At 38.5% G+C, this 20802-nt stretch overlaps 1 protein-coding gene across 2 annotated transcripts in view; it reads left to right on the top strand.

Moving 5' to 3' along the window:
• Positions 1-20294, top strand: part of Trit1 (tRNA isopentenyltransferase 1) — a 49589-nt gene extending 29295 nt beyond the window's left edge. Inside the window, exons 2-11 of one of the 2 annotated variants that reach the window (XM_077791247.1) lie at positions 929-1071; positions 6467-6563; positions 7262-7407; positions 10324-10466; positions 12586-12697; positions 13088-13200; positions 13444-13521; positions 16395-16504; positions 17029-17146; positions 19462-20294. In XM_077791247.1, the coding sequence (XP_077647373.1) occupies positions 929-1071; positions 6467-6563; positions 7262-7407; positions 10324-10466; positions 12586-12697; positions 13088-13200; positions 13444-13521; positions 16395-16504; positions 17029-17146; positions 19462-19631 (1230 nt within the window). In that variant the 3' untranslated portion in view covers positions 19632-20294. The remainder of the gene's footprint in view (positions 1-928; positions 1072-6466; positions 6564-7261; positions 7408-10323; positions 10467-12585; positions 12698-13087; positions 13201-13443; positions 13522-16394; positions 16505-17028; positions 17147-19461) is intronic. The other variant, XM_026393401.2, reaches the window with a different exon arrangement.
• The last annotated feature ends 508 nt before the right edge of the window (positions 20295-20802 follow it).

Here is a 20802-nt window from a genome sequence, read left to right as displayed (position 1 = left end):
TTCCTTTTTTCTCCCTTCCCTTCCCTCTTCTTCCCTTCCCTCCTTCTTTTTCTTTTGGTACCAGGGTTGAACCCCCAGGGGCACTTATCCCCTGAGCCACATCCCTAGCTCAGGGCCTTGCTAAGTTGTTGAGGCTAGCATTGAACTTGATGATCCTCCTGCCTCAGCTACCTGAGCTAGGGGGATTATAGGCATGAGCCAGTATGCCTGGCAACCCACTCATTTTTAAATGTATAAAGTTTAGGCTTAGAAAACCTATTTCTTTTTTTTGTACCAGGGATTGAATCCAGGGGTGCTTAATATTTGAGTCATATTCCCAGCCCTTTTATATTTTATTTTGAGATAGTGTCATACTCAGTTGCTTTGGGCCTCACTAAGTTGCTGAGGCTAGATTTGAACTCATGTTACAACTGCCTCAGCCTCCCAAGTTGCTGGGTTTACAGGCGTGTGCCATCACACCCAGCAGAGAATCTCTTTTTTCTTTTTTTTTTAAATGGTTGAAAATTTTAGTGTCTTTTAAACTTATGTTCAAAAATGGGATACTGAAGTCCTATGGAGACACATTACAATTTATATTATGTTCTTGGGTTCCTGTCAGCCTCTCAGTAAATATCCGCTATAAGAGCGGAGAACCTTTTTATTTCAATCTTGCAGAATCAGTTCTCATTTGGTCACTAATTTACATATCCTTTTTATCTTTAAGTCTGAGCTAACAACTACTATTTGATAAGATAACTAATGCTCTGTTTTCTTCTTTCATTGACTTAGGCTTTGTGGATATGACTGTGCTCTTAGATACAGGGTAGACCTGGTACTTCGGGTTAGTCAGCCGTTCATCTGGAAGGAGGAATAGATAACCATTCCCACCCATTAAATGTGCGTTTTATGAAGGTAGATGACTTTCTCACATTAATTTTCTTTCCCTTAGGTCTATGAAGGGCTAGATATCATCACCAACAAGGTTTCTGCCCAAGAGCAGAGAATCTGCCAGCACCATATGATCAGCTTCGTGGATCCTCTTGTGACCAATTACACAGTGGTGGACTTCAGGAACAAAGCAACTGCTCTGATATCCTTAAGGAAAGACATCTGCTAGGCTTGGAGGTGCAAAGAAGTCTAAGCCAAGAAAGAGCTTTTCTTTTGGTGGCAGTTTCTTCCAAGCAGGCACACCCAAGACCTCACTATCAGTAGTTAATGTCACAGATCTGTATGGATTGAAAGATAAAGTGCTATTGCTCCTCAGAGTCTTATCCTTAGACTGTAGCATCAGCATCCATTTGGAAATGGTTAGAAATGCGGAATCTTTGGTTTTATTCTATACTTACTATATCAGTATTTGCATTATAAAGAGGTCCAGGTAACTCTTAATAAGAATTAGTACATTAAAATTTGAGAAAAATTGTTTTAATGACAAGAACACTGATTTAGGAATCAGAAAATGTATGTTCTAGTTCTAAAACTACCTCTTTTGACTGCCTGAACTTTATTGGGTGAAGTTTACTTAACTCCCACAAGCTTTAGTTTTTGTATATCCTTTAAGTGGGGATACAAAATTAATTTATAAATATAATGAGGGATTATGGAGTAGGGGAGGACTGGAAAAAATAGTTCTGGATAAAACAGAAAATTTTGAAAAAAATATGAGGAGACTATATTTTAAAATAAGACTGTTTTTAACATTTGAACTGTCAGATATTAAATCATATTAGAAAAGCATAATAATTATAATAGCATGGAATTTATATAATACTAGATAAATTTATGCCACAGAATAGAAAATCCATTTGCAGATTCAAATGAATGTATATATTTATCTTACAATCAAGGTGTCATTTCAGAACAATAAAGAAATAATGAGGTAGTTAATAATTGTTCTGGAAATTAATTGTTTTGGAAAAAAATAAAGTCATGTCCTAGCTGGGCATGGTGGCTCACACCTGTAATCCCAGCTACTCAGGAAGCTGAAGCAGGAGGATTGCAAGTTCAAGGCTAGTATGGGCAACTTAGCCAGACCTTGACTCAAAAGAAAGAATTGGAGATGTAGTTCAGTGTTAAGATACCTTGGGTTCAATCCCCCGTACTGGAAAATACATAAATAAATGAATAAATAGATAAATAAATAAGGCTTGGGACATAGTTCAGTGCTAGGGCACCCCTGAATTCAATCCCCAGTACCACAAAACAAGTCAGGTCCTCATTACATGTGGTGCTTTACATGTGATATAATAAGTTCCAGATAAATTTTAAAGTTAAATGTAGGTATTTATAATGAAACTTTGAAACAAATGGGAATATATACGATTGATTTGAGTAGTTAAATGATTTAAAAGAAGGGAAGGGCTTCGTTGATACATTAAAAAGAAAATAACTAGTTTAAATATGTGAATTAAACCTTTGTATTAATGAGAATGTATTTCAACCAGACATGTAGGTGTATGCCCTTGAAAAACTCTTGACACAAGTATATCAGAAGGTATTTGGTAAATTTTATTATATCAGTATTGCACTTAATAGCAAAAACAATAAATACCCAAATTCCCATTTATAGAAGAATGTATAAAATTTACTTTACTCACTCATATGAGCTATGTACTTTAAAAGAGTGAAATTTAATAAATTGCAGCTACATCAATCAACATGAAAGAATCTCAGAAACAATATAAATGTGGAAATCACAGAAGGATACATGTCTCTTTCTGTCATTGCATGATACTATAAAGGTTACAAAATAAGCAAATTAACCAATACATATATATCAGGGATACATACATACCAGTACTAATATAAGAAAAGTGAGGGATGATGAAAAACAAACTAAAAAAACAGAGCAATTCAAAATGTTGATTCCCTTTGAGAGAAGTAGAGGTTGGGATGGGAATGAATATATAGGAGACTTCAAAGGAATTGGGAGTACTCCATTTCTTACATTGGGTTTGTCAGTGTTTTATTACTAGACTTCATAATTTATATGTGTTACATATATTCTTTTGTATGTATGGAATATTTTATAGTTCAAAAAGAAGGAAAATAGCTCACTACAAATATAATTTAAAAACAGATCACGCCAGGCATGGTGGTGCATGCCTGTAATCCCAGCAGTTTGGGAGATTGAGGCAGGAGGACTATAAGTTCAAAGCCAGCTTTAGCACTTTAGCAACGCCCTAAGCAATTTATTGAGATCTTGTCTCAAAATAAAAAGGGCTGGGGATGTGGCTCAGCAGTAAAGTGCCCCTGGGTTCAATCCCTGGTACCAAAAAAGAAAAAAAGAACAGACTGTAAACCTAGGGGAAAATAATTGTAACACAGAAAAGGTTATAATAGACATATTTTAATTCCCATCATAAATATATATAATTCACAAAGGAAGAAATACAAATAGTGATAAACATGAAAAAGGTTTACCCTTGCTGTTAACCAGGGGCATGCAAATCAAATAATGAGGCAATTTTTTTTTTTTTTGCCAATCAAATGGGCAGAGATTAGAATGCAGATAATAATTCCTGCTCTACCTACTTCACAAGGCTATTATATCAGATGAGATAATGTATATGAAAGCTGGTTACAAATTAATACATTACCAAATGTAAGTTTTTGCTATAAGACAGTTTGGTTTTTTCAGAAAGAACTGATACAAAATGAAGAGCTAATTAAGATTTTTAAAGGACTTGGAATCAACAGGTGAAGACTTCATTAGATCACTTTTAGTCTAGATTTATGAATTTTGGGAAATGCCTCAATTCAGAACATCAGACTGAAAGTATCTTAAAAAAAAAGTCAGTCTTTTGGTTTTGTTTGTGATAGGGTCTCATTGTGTTGCCCAGACTAGCCTCAACTCTTGGGCTCAAGTGATCCTCTTGGCCTCAGCCTCCTGAATAGCTGGAAGCTACCCCAACCTACAACCCTCTGGCTCAGTCAGTCTTTTTTTTTTTTTTTTTCTAATTGATTTTCTTTTTTAAAAACATGACAGTGGAATCCATTACAATTCTTATTACATATACAGAGCACAATTTTTCATATCTCTGTATATAAAGTATGTTCACACCAATTCATGTCTTCATGCATATACTTTGGATAATGATGTTCATCACCTTTCACCATCATTGCTAACCCCCTGCCTCCTCCTGTCCCCTCCCACCCCTCTGCCCTATCTAGAGTTTATCTATTCCTCCCATGTTCCCCCTCCCTACCCTACTATGAGTCAGTCACTTTATACCAGAGAAAACATTCTGCATTTGTTTTTTGGGGGATTGGCTAACTTCACTTAGCATTGTCTTCTCCAGCTCCATTCATTTACATGCAAATGCCATGATTTTATTCTCTTTTATTTCTGAGTAATATTCCATTTGGTCAGTCTTCTTTTTTGATGTGCTGGGGATCCAGACAGGTCCTAGGCAGGTATTCTACCTCTATCTTCAGTCAGCCTTCTTAATTTGACAGGTGAATGTTCCGAGGCCCTGAGAGAAGAGTTTTCCCCAAATTACAGTAGTTTCATGACTTAGGCAGACAAGTTAACCCTTTTCCCACCTAATACTTTCAATTACATCTCCTTCCTTCTTTTCTGTTCTCTCCCCTTCTGGAGTCTTATCAGTTTCTCCCTTTCTTTTCTTTGTTCCCTTTCCCTTATATATTATATAATTGAAGTTTTATTTTACTCCGTTATTTTTGTTGTTGTTGTTGTTGTTGTTAGTAGTAGTAGTAGTAGTAGTAGTAGCAGTAGTAGTAATAGTAGTAGTAGTAATAGTAATAGTAGTACTAGGTAGGGATTGAACCCAGGGGTGCTTTACCATTGAGGTACATCGCCAGCTCTTTTTATTTTTTAGACATGGTCTCACTAAGTTGCTGAGGCTGGCCTTGAACTTTTAATCCTCCTGCCTCAGCCTTTTGAGTAGCAGGGATTACAGGTGTGGACTGCTTCCCCTGGCTTTACTCTGTAATTATATGTTCCCTATACTTAAAGGGAGAATAGAGAATTTGTTTTTCTTTTTAGAAAAATAAAGGGTTGGGGTAGAGTGCTTGCCTAACATGTGTGAGGCCCTGGACTTGATCTCCAGCACTGCAAAAAAATAAAAATAAAATAAATAGTGTTTTTTTCTTTGTGATCCTTGATTGAAAACATCTTTCTTCCCACTCCATCCCAGCTCACCCCAATATCTGTCTGTCTTCCTGTCAGTCTATCTCTGTCTCTGTCTCTCTTTTCCCACCTCCCCCTCTCTTTCCCTCTTCCCATCCCTCTTTTTTTCTTTACTAGAAATTGAACCCAGGTGTCCTCTTCCACTGAGCTATGCCCCCAGCCCTTTTTATTATTGAGATAGGATCTTGCCAAGTTGCTGAGGCTGGTATTGAACTTGCAGTCCTTTTGCTTCATCCTCCCAAATTGCTAGGATTTTAGGTGTGTGCTACTGTGCCTTGCCTCCCCAACATTTTAAGGATTAGTTGGCTTCTGTAAAAAGAGATCATCTATTTCTGTGCCCACAATTGGCTGGCAAAGGGAAGCAATGTGTACGTGATTCCTTATCTGGATACTAAAAGTCTATTTTTTATTATATTATTTTCAAAATAATTTATTCTCAGAATAATAATTCTCAGAATCTGTTAAAGCAGATAATTATCTGTTCAACAGAAATTTTTAAAAGAATCCAAAGTAGCAGGGATATAAAAACAATAGTGACTAATGTAATTTGACTGCTTACTATTTTTCAGGCATTGTAGCATATACGTATATTATTATATATGTTCATAAGAACTCATGGGGATTTTACAGAGGGGAAACCTGAAGTTCAATGTTGAGAACTTGCCCAAGAACTGGAATCTGAAGGTTGATGTCTGTCTATTTGTTTCAGTTTATCTGGTGAGGTCTCAAGTGGCTAAAATGTTCATTGCTACCACATAATAGTAAAAACATGCTAAGAACTATGGCTTAGAGAAACCAGAAACCAGGTTATATTTTTTCTTAGAAGGCAAAAGTCTCACACTGAATGTCACCTTGGTGGCTTCCTGAGCAGCTTCCACTATAAAGTGGAAGGAAAGAGAACTGGAAGGAATTACCATCATACATTTGTATGTGGTTTATGCAAGTACCTCCAGAGCTAATTGGAAATTATTCTGAACTTAAAGGAAATGTTCCAGGCTGGTATCAATTCATTTTGGTTTCTACCTTTGCAGACAAATATGCTTTCTTGCTGATACTCCCTTTACCAAGTGAGTCAGACTTCTCTCTCTCTCTCTTCTCTTTTTTTTCAAACAGTACTGGGGATTGAACCCAGGTGTACTCAACCACTGAGCTACATCCCCAGTCCTTTTTATTTTTCGTTTTGAGACAGGTCTTTTCTAAGTTGACAAGGCTGGTCTTGAACTTGCAATCCTTCTGCCTCAGCCTCCCAGTAACTAGAATTACAGGTGTGCACTGCACCTGGCAGGATTCTCTTCTTAATATTAAATATCGTGATGTCTTTCTTAATGTTCACATTGAAGATATATTTGCTCGAGACAAAATTCCTATTGTCGTGGGAGGAACCAATTATTACATTGAGTCTCTGCTCTGGAAAGTTCTTGTTAATACCAAGGTATGTTTAGTTCACTTGTAACTCACTGAGGAAATGAGTTCCTCAGCTAGTTTTAGAGGGAAGAAAATTGACTCTTGCTTATTTCTGTACTCAACAACTGTAATTTTCCTACTTAATATTCTGAAGCAAATGCTACCTTTATATTGGAAGTGTGCTCCTCAAGGCTGACCTAAGGGCAAGGACTGTGGGTGGGAAAAATGTTCTTCTGTGGATTAATTAGCATCTCCATGTAAGTAAACAGTCCATTAGTCTGATTCAGCATTTCCTGGCTGGCAGCACAGTATCTGTGACTAAGAGATGTCTAACACTGCCTTTCTTGTGGAGATGCTACTGTGTAGGGTGAGACTTTACATATGGTAATGTGATGGCAATTCTAGTCTGCTGTTTGAGCTAGATTCCTGGATATTAAAATAGATGTGGTAGCTCTGGTACCTGTTTGTGCTTATGACAAGAAAGCAAGGGTAGATGAGTATTTCCCTACACCGTAAGCCCTCATTCCTCTTTGTTTGCTGTGGTCTCACAACACTTACCATAGCGTATTGGAATTTTGGGTTTATGATCTATCTCTCTTACCATATGGTAAGATCTAACTCATCTCTATTCTGTATTCCTAACACTGAGTAAAGTGCCTGGCATATATGCTCTCTCAATGTTTAATGAATTGTTGATTAAATTTACTCTAAACCTTCATTTAATAGTCCCAAGAGATGGGCACTGAGAAAGTGGTTGACCGAAAAGCGGAGCTTGAAAAGGAGGATGGTTATGTACTCCACAAACGCCTAAGCCAGGTAGACCCAGAAATGGCTGCCAAGTTACACCCACATGACAAGCGCAAAGTGGCCAGGTAAGAAAGACTGGGCCTGCTGCCCTGGAATTTTTTTAGAGTTGAAGGGTAGTAAGATGTTCAGTTTGCCTAGGTGACAGAGAGGCTTGGTAATAGCAGTTAGGGGAGATTGATGTGTTGTTCCAGCTCAGCAGTTTAGGAGGCCCTGAGTTCCTGTCTCAGCCCAACTCCCTCAATAAATACTTGCACCCTGCTTTGTTGTTACATTTTAAATGCATAGTACAGTATCATTTCCCCCTAGGGCCTATGTAATCTTGCTTCATTTTCTATTTGATCTTTGCTTGTATAACAGTTTTCATATAAATTTTTTCTGGCATGCAGTCCGTTTACATTGTGATTTGGGTTTCATAATTGATTGTGCAATGCTGAATTCTGCCCCAGCAGCTTTCCCAGTGGGAGGTGGATTTTATAAACTGTCTCATAGCTCAGCTCACCTTTGTACATGGAGACTTTCTTTTGCAGGGAACAGAGGTAGTGAATGCACTCATAAGGTCATGTTTTCTTAGGTTATTTGGAATTGCAGCCTCATCTGTTAGCTTTGTTTTTCTGCAGTGTTGGTAGTGATTACCACATCTGACAGAGTGAAACATCTAGTGAAGGACTTACTATACTATATGGGTAGTTATACAGATTAAATATTATATTGATATTGTGTTGGTGTCGATGGCAGTTATAAAGTTTTCCACTCAAATGATTTTTCTAGATCAGTGTTTTTTAATCCTTTTTTCATTATTCTGCCCCCCAGAAACCTTTTTAGAACTTTTTTCCTAATTATAAACTCCTCCCCTCCCACCTGAAAGAAACTTTACACTAAGAATAAGGTCTTGAAGCTGGGTGTGATGGTGCATGCCTACAATCCCAGGGCAACTTTAAAAAGGACTAGGGATATACCTTGGTGGTAGAGTATCCCTGGGTTCAATTGCGAGTACCCCCACACCATACACGCAAATAATAAGGTCTTTTCAGGTAGGGTTGTCCTTTGGAGAGGCACATACCATTGTAAGTTTTATTTACCTCCCCCATAGCCTTTTAAAATTGGTACCAGGGATTCAACTCAGGGGCATTCAACCATTGATCCACATTCCCAGCCCTATTTTGTATTTTATTTAGAGATAGGGTCTCACTGAGTTGCTTAGAACCTCGCTTTGCTGGGGCTGGCTTTGAATTCGAGATCCTCCTGTCTCAGCCTCCTAAACTGCTGGGATTACAGGTGTGGGCCACCGCTCTTGGCTTTATTTACCCCTTTGAAAGCAGTATCACCCTGATAAGAATGCCATGTTCTAGATTAATAAAGTTTATATTTTGCAGTATCCAAACATTGTATTTTAAGCATTTTAGTAGAAATCTTTCAATTTTTATAAAACTCAGTAACACAAAAGTAAACATTCATTTTTATATTCTTTTTTTATTCTTTTATGACATGAGTTTGATTTTTATTATTCTCTCCTTGGCTAATCAGTTTTTTCTTTCTTATCACCTCTCTATATTTGCTGAGGTAAATTAGTATCCCCTAATTAATGAAAAGAGAGTTGTGCCATATTAGGGGTTACTAATTTCCAAGAAGAGTTCTAGAATCTCTCCTTTGTTTATTTTTGTTTTTATTTTTTTGTGGTACCAGGGATTAACCCCAGGGATGCTTGGCCACTGAATTATACCCTGAGCCCTTTTAATTTTTTTATTTTGAGATAGGGCTTTGCTGAGTTGCCTAGGCTGGCCTCAGACTTGCTATTTTCCTGCGTCAGCTTCCTGATTGCCAGAGTTATAGGTATGTGCCACTGTGCCAGATAAGTGTCTATCCTCTAGAGAGGATTGGAGAACAGATTTTTTGTTTGGTTGTTTTTTTGGCAGTAATAAGGATTGAACCCAAGCCCTCATACATGCTAGAAAGTGCTTTATCACTGGGCTAGCTTCACACCTAACCCTTTTTTAAAAATTTTTTAGATGGTTTAAGTTGCCCAGGCTGGACTTGAATCTGCAGTATTTCTGCCTTAGTCTCCGAGTAGCTGGGATTATAGGCATGCTCCATTACACTTGTCTGAAGGACTTTTTATTTTTCTTTAGGGTTGAGTTTATAGTCTAAACTCTAGATAATTGTGGTGTTCTTTACATTTTGCTTTTTTTATGTGTTCTGGGGTTAAACTCAGGGCCTTGTGCATGCCAGACAAGGGCTCTACCACTGAGCTTCTCTCCAGCCCTCTGTTACATTTTTTTTTCCTCTTATAGATCCTCTTTGACCATTAATACTGAAAGACAAGGGGTCTTTACTCTTGTGTTTGGGTTTCAGGAAGTGGAATTGGGTCAGGAAAGGAAGGATCACTTTCAAGCTGATAAATTGCAATCACCCAGAGTGGTGGAGTCTAGATTTGGGAGTTCAGTTACCTGTCCTGCATAATATAGTAGATCCAGACTGAAGTGGATTTCTTCAGTGATCTTTGTGCTAATAGAGTACTGGATTAGCAGGAGCATTCCTCATTAATTTTAGACATATTTAAGAAGAAAGTTGATGAGCTGGATATACAGCATACTTTTATACTGTGGGAAAGGCACTCCAGCGAGACCAGACTTGTTAGCTTGTTCAAACTGCCCCAAATAAGCTCTTTTACTGCTCACATGAAAGTGAGTGAGTCACATTCTATTTATGTAGAAGAAACCTGTAGTTTCTGAACCTATTTACTGATTTTAGAATGCATGTGTAAAAGAATAGTATTATTTCTCATTTACTTAGAATTTTCTTTAGAATTCTTTCCACATAGCTATAGGAATAGAGTAACTCTGGACCTTGTTTTGGGGGACTTATGCAGTGCAAATGAAAGTGAGGCTTTTTATTATATACAGGTTTTCTCCTTGTTTCACTTGAGAATGAATATTTCCTAATTGTTTTTATGGGTTCCCTCATCTCCTTTGAAACAACTTTAGGAGCTTGCAAGTGTTTGAAGAAACAGGAATCTCTCATAGTGAATTTCTACATCGGCAACATGCAGAGGAAGGTGGTGGTCCTCTTGGAGGTCCTCTAAAGTTTCCTAACCCTTGCATCCTTTGGCTTTATGCTGACCAAACAGGTAAAACCCTTTGTCCTAGAGACTATCTGAGGTAGAACTAAGTTACTGTATAGTATATAAAATGCTTGGAACTACAAATGGCTCATAATAAGCACTAAACTAGTATTAGCCATTAAGTTTATTATCATTATTAATGTGTACTGGGATTGAACTCATTGACTTAGATGCAATGCCCTTCTTCTAACTGTCTGTTTACAAAGGCAGGAAAGGGCAGCATTGGTACTAGGATGGATGCCAGTGTGAGAAAGGAGGGGATGGGTGGAGGAGGAAATAAACTGCCAACCAGGGAAGGTCCAAAGGAGAAAGAGAAGAAGGAAGGCTTCCTCTGGAAGAAGGTCTGACCTCAGGGTTGACTGGAGACTGGAATTCTAATTATTCTAGAAGTAGTAGGCCTAAAAAAATGGATAATATGATAGTTAGCTTGCCTAATGTGTTTTTCTTGCTAAAGTATAATAATGCCCTGTGATTGTAGTAACTTATTCATCCAGCAAACATTCAGTAAGCATCAGTGAAGTGTCGTGTACCCAAATATTCTGTATAGTACTTGGGTTTCAGAGATGAATAAGAGAGAGTGCTGTGGAACCACAGAGGAAGGATAATGAGCATTCTTCTAGGGGAAGTCAGGGATCAATTTGTAAAGGTAGCTGATGAGCTAGGACTCGGAAGATGAGATTATTATGTGGATAGGTAGTGTTACATAGTAATTAATAGCACAGGCTGTGAGGCACACTGTCTCATTTCTCATTCTTGCTCTGTCACCTTCTACCTATGTGAGTTTTTAAGACAAGTTGGTTTACCTTTCTGAGCCCCAGTTCTCTTATAAAATGGAGATATTTATATCTTATAGCACCATTGAGGATTCTATGAATTAATACATATAAAGTTGTGGGAGGGCATGGCTCAGTGGTAGGGTGCTTGTTTGGTCCCCAACACTGCAAAATAAGTGAGCATATAAGTAAAGTACATACAAAGTTCCCAGAATGTGCCTTGGTACACATGGTTAAGTCCTCAATAAATGAAAACTTTTTAGGAAGAAGAAAGATTATTATTATTACAAGCCAAGAACTAGCAATGATAGAGATTTAGAAGAGCATAACTGAAATGGTGAAAATTTGTTGTTAAATTATTCCCAGTTTTGAGTTTATAGAAAAAGATAATTTTTAATAATGACATTTTTGTAAATAAAAGCCTGTGCTATAATTTATCATAAAATAATAGTATTTGATTCATGATAAACCTGTTATTGGCTACCATATCTGAATGATTATGACCTCTCACTCCTTGCTCCTTTATCTGTCTCAGTTCAAGATATACCTAGGATGATTTTGTGTTAAAGTTCTGCATTCTTATCCAGGGTGTCATCTGGGGGATTCCTTTTTTTTTTAATTAAAAAAATATTTTAAAAATTTGTTGTAATTAGTTATACATGATAGTGGAATATATTTTGTATTTTGACTTCTCATTCTTCTGCTTATACATGTTGTAGGATTACATTCGTCATGTAATCATTTATGCACATAGGATAGTAATGTCTGATTCAGTCTATTGTCTTTTCTATTTCCATTCTGCCTTGCTTCCCTTCATCTCCCTTTACTAATCCAAAGTACTTTTATTCTCCCCCCACCCCACTTATTGTGAAATTAGCATTTGCATGTCAGAGAAAACATTCAGCCTTTGGTTTTTTGGGATTGGTTTATTTACTTAGGATGATATTCTCTAGTCATCTGGGAGGTTCTTAATGGAAAGTAATATGAAGTTAGATGAGCAAATACAATGACCAAAATTAATAAAGATAAACCAGGGGACCCTCAGCTGCCTGCCTCTAAAAAAATGAATATAAATTTCATACAACAATATTTACCCTTCATAATATCTATAATTTTATGCTTTGGGTTTATATAATGAGAAGATATGTGATTCATTCTGGCTATTTTACTTTTATTTGGAGTTGTTGAAGTGTGAGTAAATATTACATGAATTATTATAAAATCTTTGAAGTCTGAATTCTTTCTTCCATTTGAACACATTTTCTTCTTCATAACAGCCTGTTCATTCATCATGTAAGCGTACAGTAGGTACCTGCAATGTATTGCTGGTTCATGGGCTAATTTGATTCAAGTTCTAGATGAGCGCTTGGATAAGAGAGTGGATGACATGCTTACTGCTGGGCTCTTGGAGGAACTAAGAGATTTTCACAGACGGTATAATCAGAAGAACATTTCAGAAAATTGGTGAGGATTTAGCTATTACTCTGATTTACTCTCCATCCCTTGTCTATGGTTGAAAGACCATAGATGTAATACTGGTTTTGGATCTATTTGTTTCTTAGCCTTTGTCCTTGGCATTGGCAAGTTTTTTTGAAAGGAGGTTTGGTGTACTTATTACAGTTGCAATTTTCTCATCTTTCAGACATTCAAAGGAGTTACTATACAAGGAAGTAATTTGGGAGATAGTGGGGAGGGGAAGGGAGAATTTCAGTGTCAGGAACTATTCAGGATCTCAATTTCCTATGAAATGAAATGAAATGGCTCTCTGAAATGAAATGGCTCAACTAGATCATCCAAGGCCCCTGCTAGCTTTCAGAGGCAATGGCTCATCTGCTGATGCTCTCCTGTTCCCAGCCAGGACTATCAACATGGTATCTTCCAATCAATTGGCTTCAAGGAATTTCACGAGTACCTGATCACTGAGGGAAAATGCACACCAGAGACTAGTAACCAGCTTCTAAAGAAAGGTGTGAATTCCTCCTATCTAACTAGTCTTGGACATCCTTGGGTGACAGACTACCCTGCTGGTATGGTCTGAGCAAGAGCTGAGGCTAGAAGAGTCCCAAATTACCTTCAGCTCAGAATTGAGATTATCATCCTTCAAAGCTAACTGTGTGCTGATTTTCTCTGCTGCTGGGCTGGGAGGGCCTGCCTTTTGGTGGGGAAAGATATACTTACCTAAATGTTTCTGTACCTACCATATCTTTCAGGTATTGAGGCTCTGAAACAAGTAACTAAGAGATATGCCCGGAAGCAAAACCGATGGGTTAAAAACCGGTTTTTGAGCAGTAAGTCTCATGTTTAACTTTATTCTCTGGGCCCACATTTTTAATAGAATATAGGTATACTCTGAGCACCCAGAAAGTGAAATTTAGTGTCAGACCTGTTCTAAGATTTGGGACCTGACCTAGGAGAGTATGTATTACATAAATGATTGTTCAGGGATATTTTTTTGTGACACCTCAGGAAAAAAATAATATGTTTCCATTGAGGAGTATTCTTTATCCCTTCACCAGATGGTACTGGCTGCAAATAGGTATAAGACAGCAGCTTCTTTGGCAGAGTTGGTGTTTGGTGCTGATTTTAGCTTTAGTTTTGCACCTGAAGAGCAATCAGAATTCTGTTAAGAGCTTTCCTAATTAAAATGGTTCTTGGGCCAGATGATTATGAGTAAACCTTGCTGGGTGTGGTGATGCTCACCGGTGATCCAGCTACTCAGGAGACTGATGCAAGAGGATTGCAAGTTTGAAGCCAGCCTTGGCAGCTTAGCAAGACCTGTCTCAAAATTTTAAAAAAACTGTTTTTAAAAGGGCTGAGGATATAGTTCAATGGTGAAGTATTCCTGGATTCAATCTCTAGTATGGGGTGGGGACAAAACCTTCACCACTTATTCCAGCCTCTTCTTTATAGTCAGACATGGTGCTTAAGTTGTTTCAATTGAAACTTTAGTAGAGCAGAACTCTTAAATGAAGAGGAAGAAAATTCTCATTCATTGACTCTGTACTGTGTCTTTGGCACTGAACTTGGTGATGTACATGTATTATTGAACTTTCAAAGATGGGGGTTTTTACAGATGAGAAAATGAAGTCCTGAAGAAGTTAAATAACTTGCCTCAAATCCTCTAGTAGTAGATATTGAATGCAGGACTGACTTTAAAATCTACACTCTTGTTTCTTTTAGTTATACTGTTAGCTAAACAACATTAGTATTGGGCCTTGGTAAGAAATTGTGTACTTTTGAGCTAAAAGGAGATTAATTTAAATGAAACTCCATTTTTATCTGTGGATACTTTTTAAATATACTATTGATTCATCCTTTATTTACTGTTTGCCAGTAGACTTTTGCTTTCAGTTACAGGGAAGGCCCATTGAAACCTTTACCCCTGCTCCTTAGTGTGTATTCTGTGAACACATAAAACACCTTGATCCATGTTGTAGACCACTGGATTGCTATCTTCTACATATCCTTCTTTACCTGCATGTCATGATAGAGGGGAAGTCTTTGTGTCATTTAAAGTTTAAGTTTAGTACTGCAAATTTCAAGTGCAGTTTTTCTTCCCAAGTCTGACAATAAGAGTAACAAAAGGCTTGTTTGTAATAATTTGGAACTTCCTCCTGTGGTAAAGCCAGAGTCACTCCCCTATCCCTGAGGGGAGGGGTTGATAGCACAGTGTGTCATATGCCTGTTCCTCATTCGTGTATGTGCCAGCACAGTCCTGGTGCTAGAGTGAAAGGCACAGCTGCTCTGTAAGTCAGGACCCACGTGTGATTGGTCAGGGTTGGTCTGCTGGGATATGGTTCTGGCAAGGAGCCAGAGGGACTTCCCCACCCCAGCTTGGCCTTGGACCCAAGCCAGAAATAGCAGCTGGGAGCCGAGAACTTGTTGAAAGGTGCTTAGACAGGGCACAGAAGCCCAACAAAGGACTTAGAGGAGAAAGGAAAATGTAGAGTGGCCTGGAAACAGGTGCAAAGCTTAGCCAAGGCCAGGTGTACTGTGGGTGCCGCCTGCACCCTCCCAGTCTCACCTTTCCGTGTGGTGGCAGGTGCAGCCCAGTCTAGTTTGTAAAGAATCTTATTTGTGGTTGGCACAATCAAAAGGCCAGCACCTGCCAGACGTTGGCATTCTGATGCCTTTGATGTTTTTTTGTCCTTGGGGTGATGCTCTTTGCCTTTAGTCAACTGACTTCACCTACCTGCAGAAAGCAATTTAGTTTGTCTGTAGACTGAGGAAGCTACCAGCAAACAGAGACTAAAGTCCTGCTACATGGATGGCTCTTGGGTGAAATGCCTGCAGCTATGCTCCTTGCTATCTTCAGCCACATCTCCATTCAGAAGTATTTACCAGTGGGGATTTCTTGAATACTCCTCTAGAATAGGCTCTTAAAAGAAGGGAGTCATCTAGATTAATTCCAGGACATGTTTATAGTTCCCAGATTCTGCAGCTTCCTGGCTCATACTATTGTTCCCAGCCCATGGTCATCAGCATGCTATCAAGGATTTTCATGAATGCTAGGCTACTAGAGGGATATGTCTGCTCCCAAAGAAAGCTGAGAACTCTCTTGCCACAGAGTGCCATAATTGTAAGATGACATGGAACTCAGACATGTAAAGCTCTTTATTTCCTTCTATTGTGTGCTGTCTTTATGTTGTAGCCCATACAGTGTTCACTAGAGCTGTTACTCCATTTTGATTTCTTTACTGATTAGCTAGATTCTGCACCTGAGTCTCTGGATATGTAACCAGACTTACTAGCTGCAGACTAGTTAACTTTCAAGATCTTGCCAGGTGTGGCACACCTGTAATCCTAGTGACTTGGGAGGCTGAGGCAGGGGATTACAAGTATGAGACCAGTTTCAAAAACTTAATGAGACCCTGTCTCAAAATTAAAAAAATAAAATAAAATAAAAAGTGTTGGGGATGTAGCTTAGTGGTAAAGCACCCCTGGGTTCAATCTCCAATACACAAAACAATAAAACAAAATAAAAACACCAACCTTATAGGTCTTTCTTGGATTGTGGTTAATATTTATAAGGATGAGTAGTATGGACAGAATGTTTATTTCTTTGGCCCTGTGTGTTACTCTTGAGGGTTGTAGAGTCCTAGGACAGAATGGATTGGGTCTTGGAGGATGACCTCTCACAACTTTTCTTTGTCATCTTTAGGACCTGGTCCCAGTGTCCCTCCAGTATATGGCCTAGAGGTGTCTGATATCTCAAAGTGGAAGGAATCTGTTCTTGAACCTGCTCTTGATATAGTGCAAAGTTTTATTCAGGTGATTATTAATCATGGAACAGTTTATTGTAATTTTCCTTCACTGATATTTTTGTTACTATGTTGGGGAACACACCTCTTTTTTCAGGGAATAAAGCAGATAGGGCTGGCTGCTTTTAGATCCCTGGTCATTGTGTTTCTACTTTCACATTTAGAAAGGTTATTGCTAGGTGGACACGGTGGCGCACGCCCGTAATCCCAGCAGCTCAGGAGGCTGAGGCAGGAAGATTGCAAGTTGAAGCCACCCTCAGCAACTTAGTGAGGCCCTAAGAAATATAGCAAGACCCTGTCTCAAAATTAAAAATAAAAAGGGCTGGGGATGTGACTCAGTGATTAAGCACCCCTGGGTTCAGTCCCCTGTATCAAAAAATAGAAAGGCTGTTGATAAAATTTGTTCACAGCCTACCTGCTCCATTGGATGTAAAAAAAAGGAAACTTGGGAAAATCCCATTCCCTTAATATCAGAGAACTATACCCAAATCTCTGAATTGTTTGTTCTCCCCTTCTCTGCCTCCTTGTTTTTAGGGTCACAAGCCTGCAGTTGCTCCAATGAAGATGCTATTCAATGAAACTGAGAATAAGAGAAGTTACCATATGTGTGATCTCTGTGATCGAATCATCATTGGAGACCGTGAATGGGCAGGTAGAGTGTGGGAAAGGCATGGAGAAATATGTAAGGGTGGGTTACCTTGCCTTCCTTAAAATTTAAGGTCTTTGGTAGGTTGAATGCTGGAGTCTGCTTATTTGTAAAGGGAAAGCAAGATTCCTCTAAGAGCCTGTGCTTAAAATTCCTTGGAAGCTTTCCCAATCTGGGGAGTTGTCTCTGCATTCTGAAATAAAAGGAATATTTTACACCCTCCAGCTCTAGCTGGAATAGGTAATTTCTACTCAGAGGTCTGCAGTTAACTTTCTAGAGCTCCTTTGACTTCAGAATCCTGCCTGAGAGAAATTTCTTGGCCTTTCATGTTTAGAACTCAGTGGGGGTGACATGATTGTAAGGGAATCAAGTCACCTCATCCAGAAACCTGAAGAAGCAGAAGCATAGCTGGGAGGGAGCAGAAGTGCAGTTACTTCTCTGGAGCACATTCCTCAGAAATAGTTATCTCTTCAGTACTTTTCAAGGTAATTTGTTGAGCTAGTGAGAATGGCTCAACTGTGATGAAAGATGGAACAGAAACTAACAGTGTGTATAAAGAAGGAAGAAGGTAGTGCACACTACCACCCCCAGGCTACCTGCCCTAAGGCTCTGCATCTCTGCTTTAGAACTTAGATTTGCCCCACCATAATCACCTTCCACCTCTATATCACTCTCCTGTGAATTTCTGTAGTCATCTAGTCAAAGCTTAGGGGATTCATCCCCAAACTTTGAATCTAGAAACATGTAAGGCTAGCTTCTTTTAGGCACAGTGGGGCTTATAGTTTACCCAGTGGCTGGAATCCTTCTGTTCAGAATACTGCTTTGCTTAGATTCTTAGAGAAGTAGATTTTTCTCCTCATATCAACCAATAGAATGATTAGGTCTATTAACTGGTAACTGGCAAAATGAACTCCATTGTCAGAGACTGGGGATGGCTGTGATTGCCTAGCCAGCAGAAGAAGCCTTGATTGTCGTTGGTTTATAATGATGAAAGGGGAAGGGAAAGAGAGTGTCTGATTGTTTCATAAAGGAAACTTAGTGGTTCGATTTGTCGAATGTCATTCAGGGGGAGCCTCAGAGAAGCAACATTTGTGAGCCTTTGTGAGCTTAGCTGTGTAAGCCCTTCTATAGTGCCATCTGTCAAGTCCTTGCTCCCATCTCCTGCTGCCATGGAGAGCCAGTCCAGAGCCCAGATTTAGCCTTAGGCTCTAGCTGGAGAACAAAGCTGACTTTTCTCCCCCCAAAAACTATTATTTGACTTCTAACCTCTTTTCTTACTTATGCATGCTTCTAAGCCCTTAAGGGTAATGTTTTTTACTATGCATAAAATAAATTTATCAAGTTGTCCTTCACTTTAGGCATTTCCAGAAGACATTTCCTTGAAGAAAAACAGGATAGGAAAAATGAGACATATTATATGAGTTAGTCAGAAGGTGAGAACTGTCTTAGGGGTGAGAGGTCAGCAATAGAATCATACCACAGTGTGTGCTCAGCTTCACTTCTGGACTCAAAGAAGAGGTGGTCAGAGACAGCACCCCTTACTATCTCTCTGGAGCATTGTATGCTCACAGAATGGAAGCCTTGTGGGTTAGTCCTTCAAATGGCTTATTTGATCCAGGACTAGGGATATCAGACCAAGAGGGACAATGTGTGAGAGCTGGGCAGGAGTGGGAGAGAGGCATCTGATATGTTTGGTGCTACAGCGTGAGGCATAGACAAAGATTTGGATTTCTAGCCTTGTGAGTTGAAATGTATTTGTAACAGGAAGCCCCATACCATAGAGATCTGATTCTGGAAAATGAGGTCTAGCAAAAGAGTTTACCTGTTGTGTGACTTTGGACAAAGTGTGAGACCTCTCTGAACTTCAGTTTCCCTCTATGTAAAATGAGCACAAGAGCTGGGCAAGGTTGCTGTAATCCTGGTGACTTGGGAGGCTAAGGCAGGAGGTTCCCAAGTTCAAGGTCAGTCTTGGCAACTTATTGAGACAAAATAAAAAGGTTGTAGCTCAGTGGTAAAGTGCTCCTGGGTTCAATCTCTAGTATCCCCAAAAATAATAAAATAAAAATTTAAAAAGCAATATTGTCGTGAGGGTTAGTGATATGATGCACCTAGCACTTGATACATGGAAGTTCTTTCTGACTTGTAAGCTAGCTGGCCATATAAATTATTTTTCCTTTAAAAAATGCTAAACAGGTATACTAGTTTATTTGTCAATCCTGTTATTTATTATTAAAAATAAAAATTATGTAGTTAGATTGCTTTTAGGATTAATTCTAAAATGTCCTAATGAGGCTTTTGTTTGTTTGGTTTTGTGTTATCAGCACATATAAAATCCAAATCCCATTTGCACCAACTGAAGAAAAGAAGAAGATTGGACTCAGATGCTGTCAATACCACAGAAGGCCAGAGTATTTCCCCAGACTGTGACAAAGAATTTAAAGAGAAGGGATTCTCACAGCAGCATGATGAAGAGCTGAAATCCAGCATTTAAGAGACATGCTCAGTGGCTTTTGCAAAGGTGGTGGGAATACTGTTGAGGATGGAGGGCTGTGCCTGTCTCCACATCTGGGCTGAGGAGTACTGTTTAGAAAGCCTCACCATTTTCTTTCATTCAGTGGTGTGGTTTAAAAGTCTCATGTTGTCTGTAATGGAAACAGCAGGTCTTTCAGCTCCTTATGTGGCTATTGTGTCAGGGTAGGAATTTTTTTCTTTGAACCTTAAAAGATTTTATTTTAAAAAGAAGCACAGATTGCACATTTTTATACTTGAGGATCTTTTTAGTGGTGAACACCAGGATTCATTACATCTTTTAAAAGAAGTTTTTTTTTTTTTTTTATCCCTGATTCTGGATAAAATTTCTAATTTCCAGATGCTTCTGTAGGTGACTGAGATATTGTGTGCCACAATTCAGGAATTCTGGATTTGAGTGGATGGCAGGAAAGGACCATCCCCAGTAAGATGATTAAGTGAACCAGACAAGTTCTTAGAATTCCACAGTGAAGGAGGGAATCAAACTGAATTGTTGTTACCTGGAACTTGAAGACTAAAGACTTTGAAATTCTTTGAGCTACTACTGTGTGATAATTGCTATAATTGTTGTGTTCTTGTTGAGTTAGAAATCTCTGTTTTAATTGAAAGCCAAATAAAGTTTACAAAAGCCTCTTTGATATTAAAAAAAATGTAAGTCTGCATCCATTTCATACACAATATGCTGTTATCAATTTGATAAACTTTTTCTCAAATTTGACATTATTCATAGACTTACGTAGCAGATATCTGTTAAGCACTTACTCATGGAAGATATCCAGAGAAGGTCTTTTATTGAAGATTTGTTATTTCAAGTTGAAGTGCTCTTTCTGGAGTTATTGAGCTGCCAACAGTATTATATAAATATTTACTTATTTGTAACAGAAAATTAAGCATTTTTAGACATACAAGTCAGCAGCATTATACATCACATTATTTTGGCAATCACCACTGCTATTCCAAAACCTTTTTATTTCAGACAGGAACTCTGCATTCAATAAGCAATAACTCTTCCCTTCATAACTTGTTCAGAATCTGTTATGTAAGAGGCCCTGGACTAGCCTTGAGGGAATATAGAGATGAGATGTGGTTCTTGCTTTCAGAAATCTTGTAAATATTGTACATACACATAAGCC

This window comes from Urocitellus parryii, chromosome 11 (genome assembly GCF_045843805.1).
Source record: "Urocitellus parryii isolate mUroPar1 chromosome 11, mUroPar1.hap1, whole genome shotgun sequence".
Taxonomy (NCBI): domain Eukaryota; kingdom Metazoa; phylum Chordata; class Mammalia; order Rodentia; family Sciuridae; genus Urocitellus; species Urocitellus parryii.
This window is presented reverse-complemented; position numbering and strand designations above follow the sequence as displayed.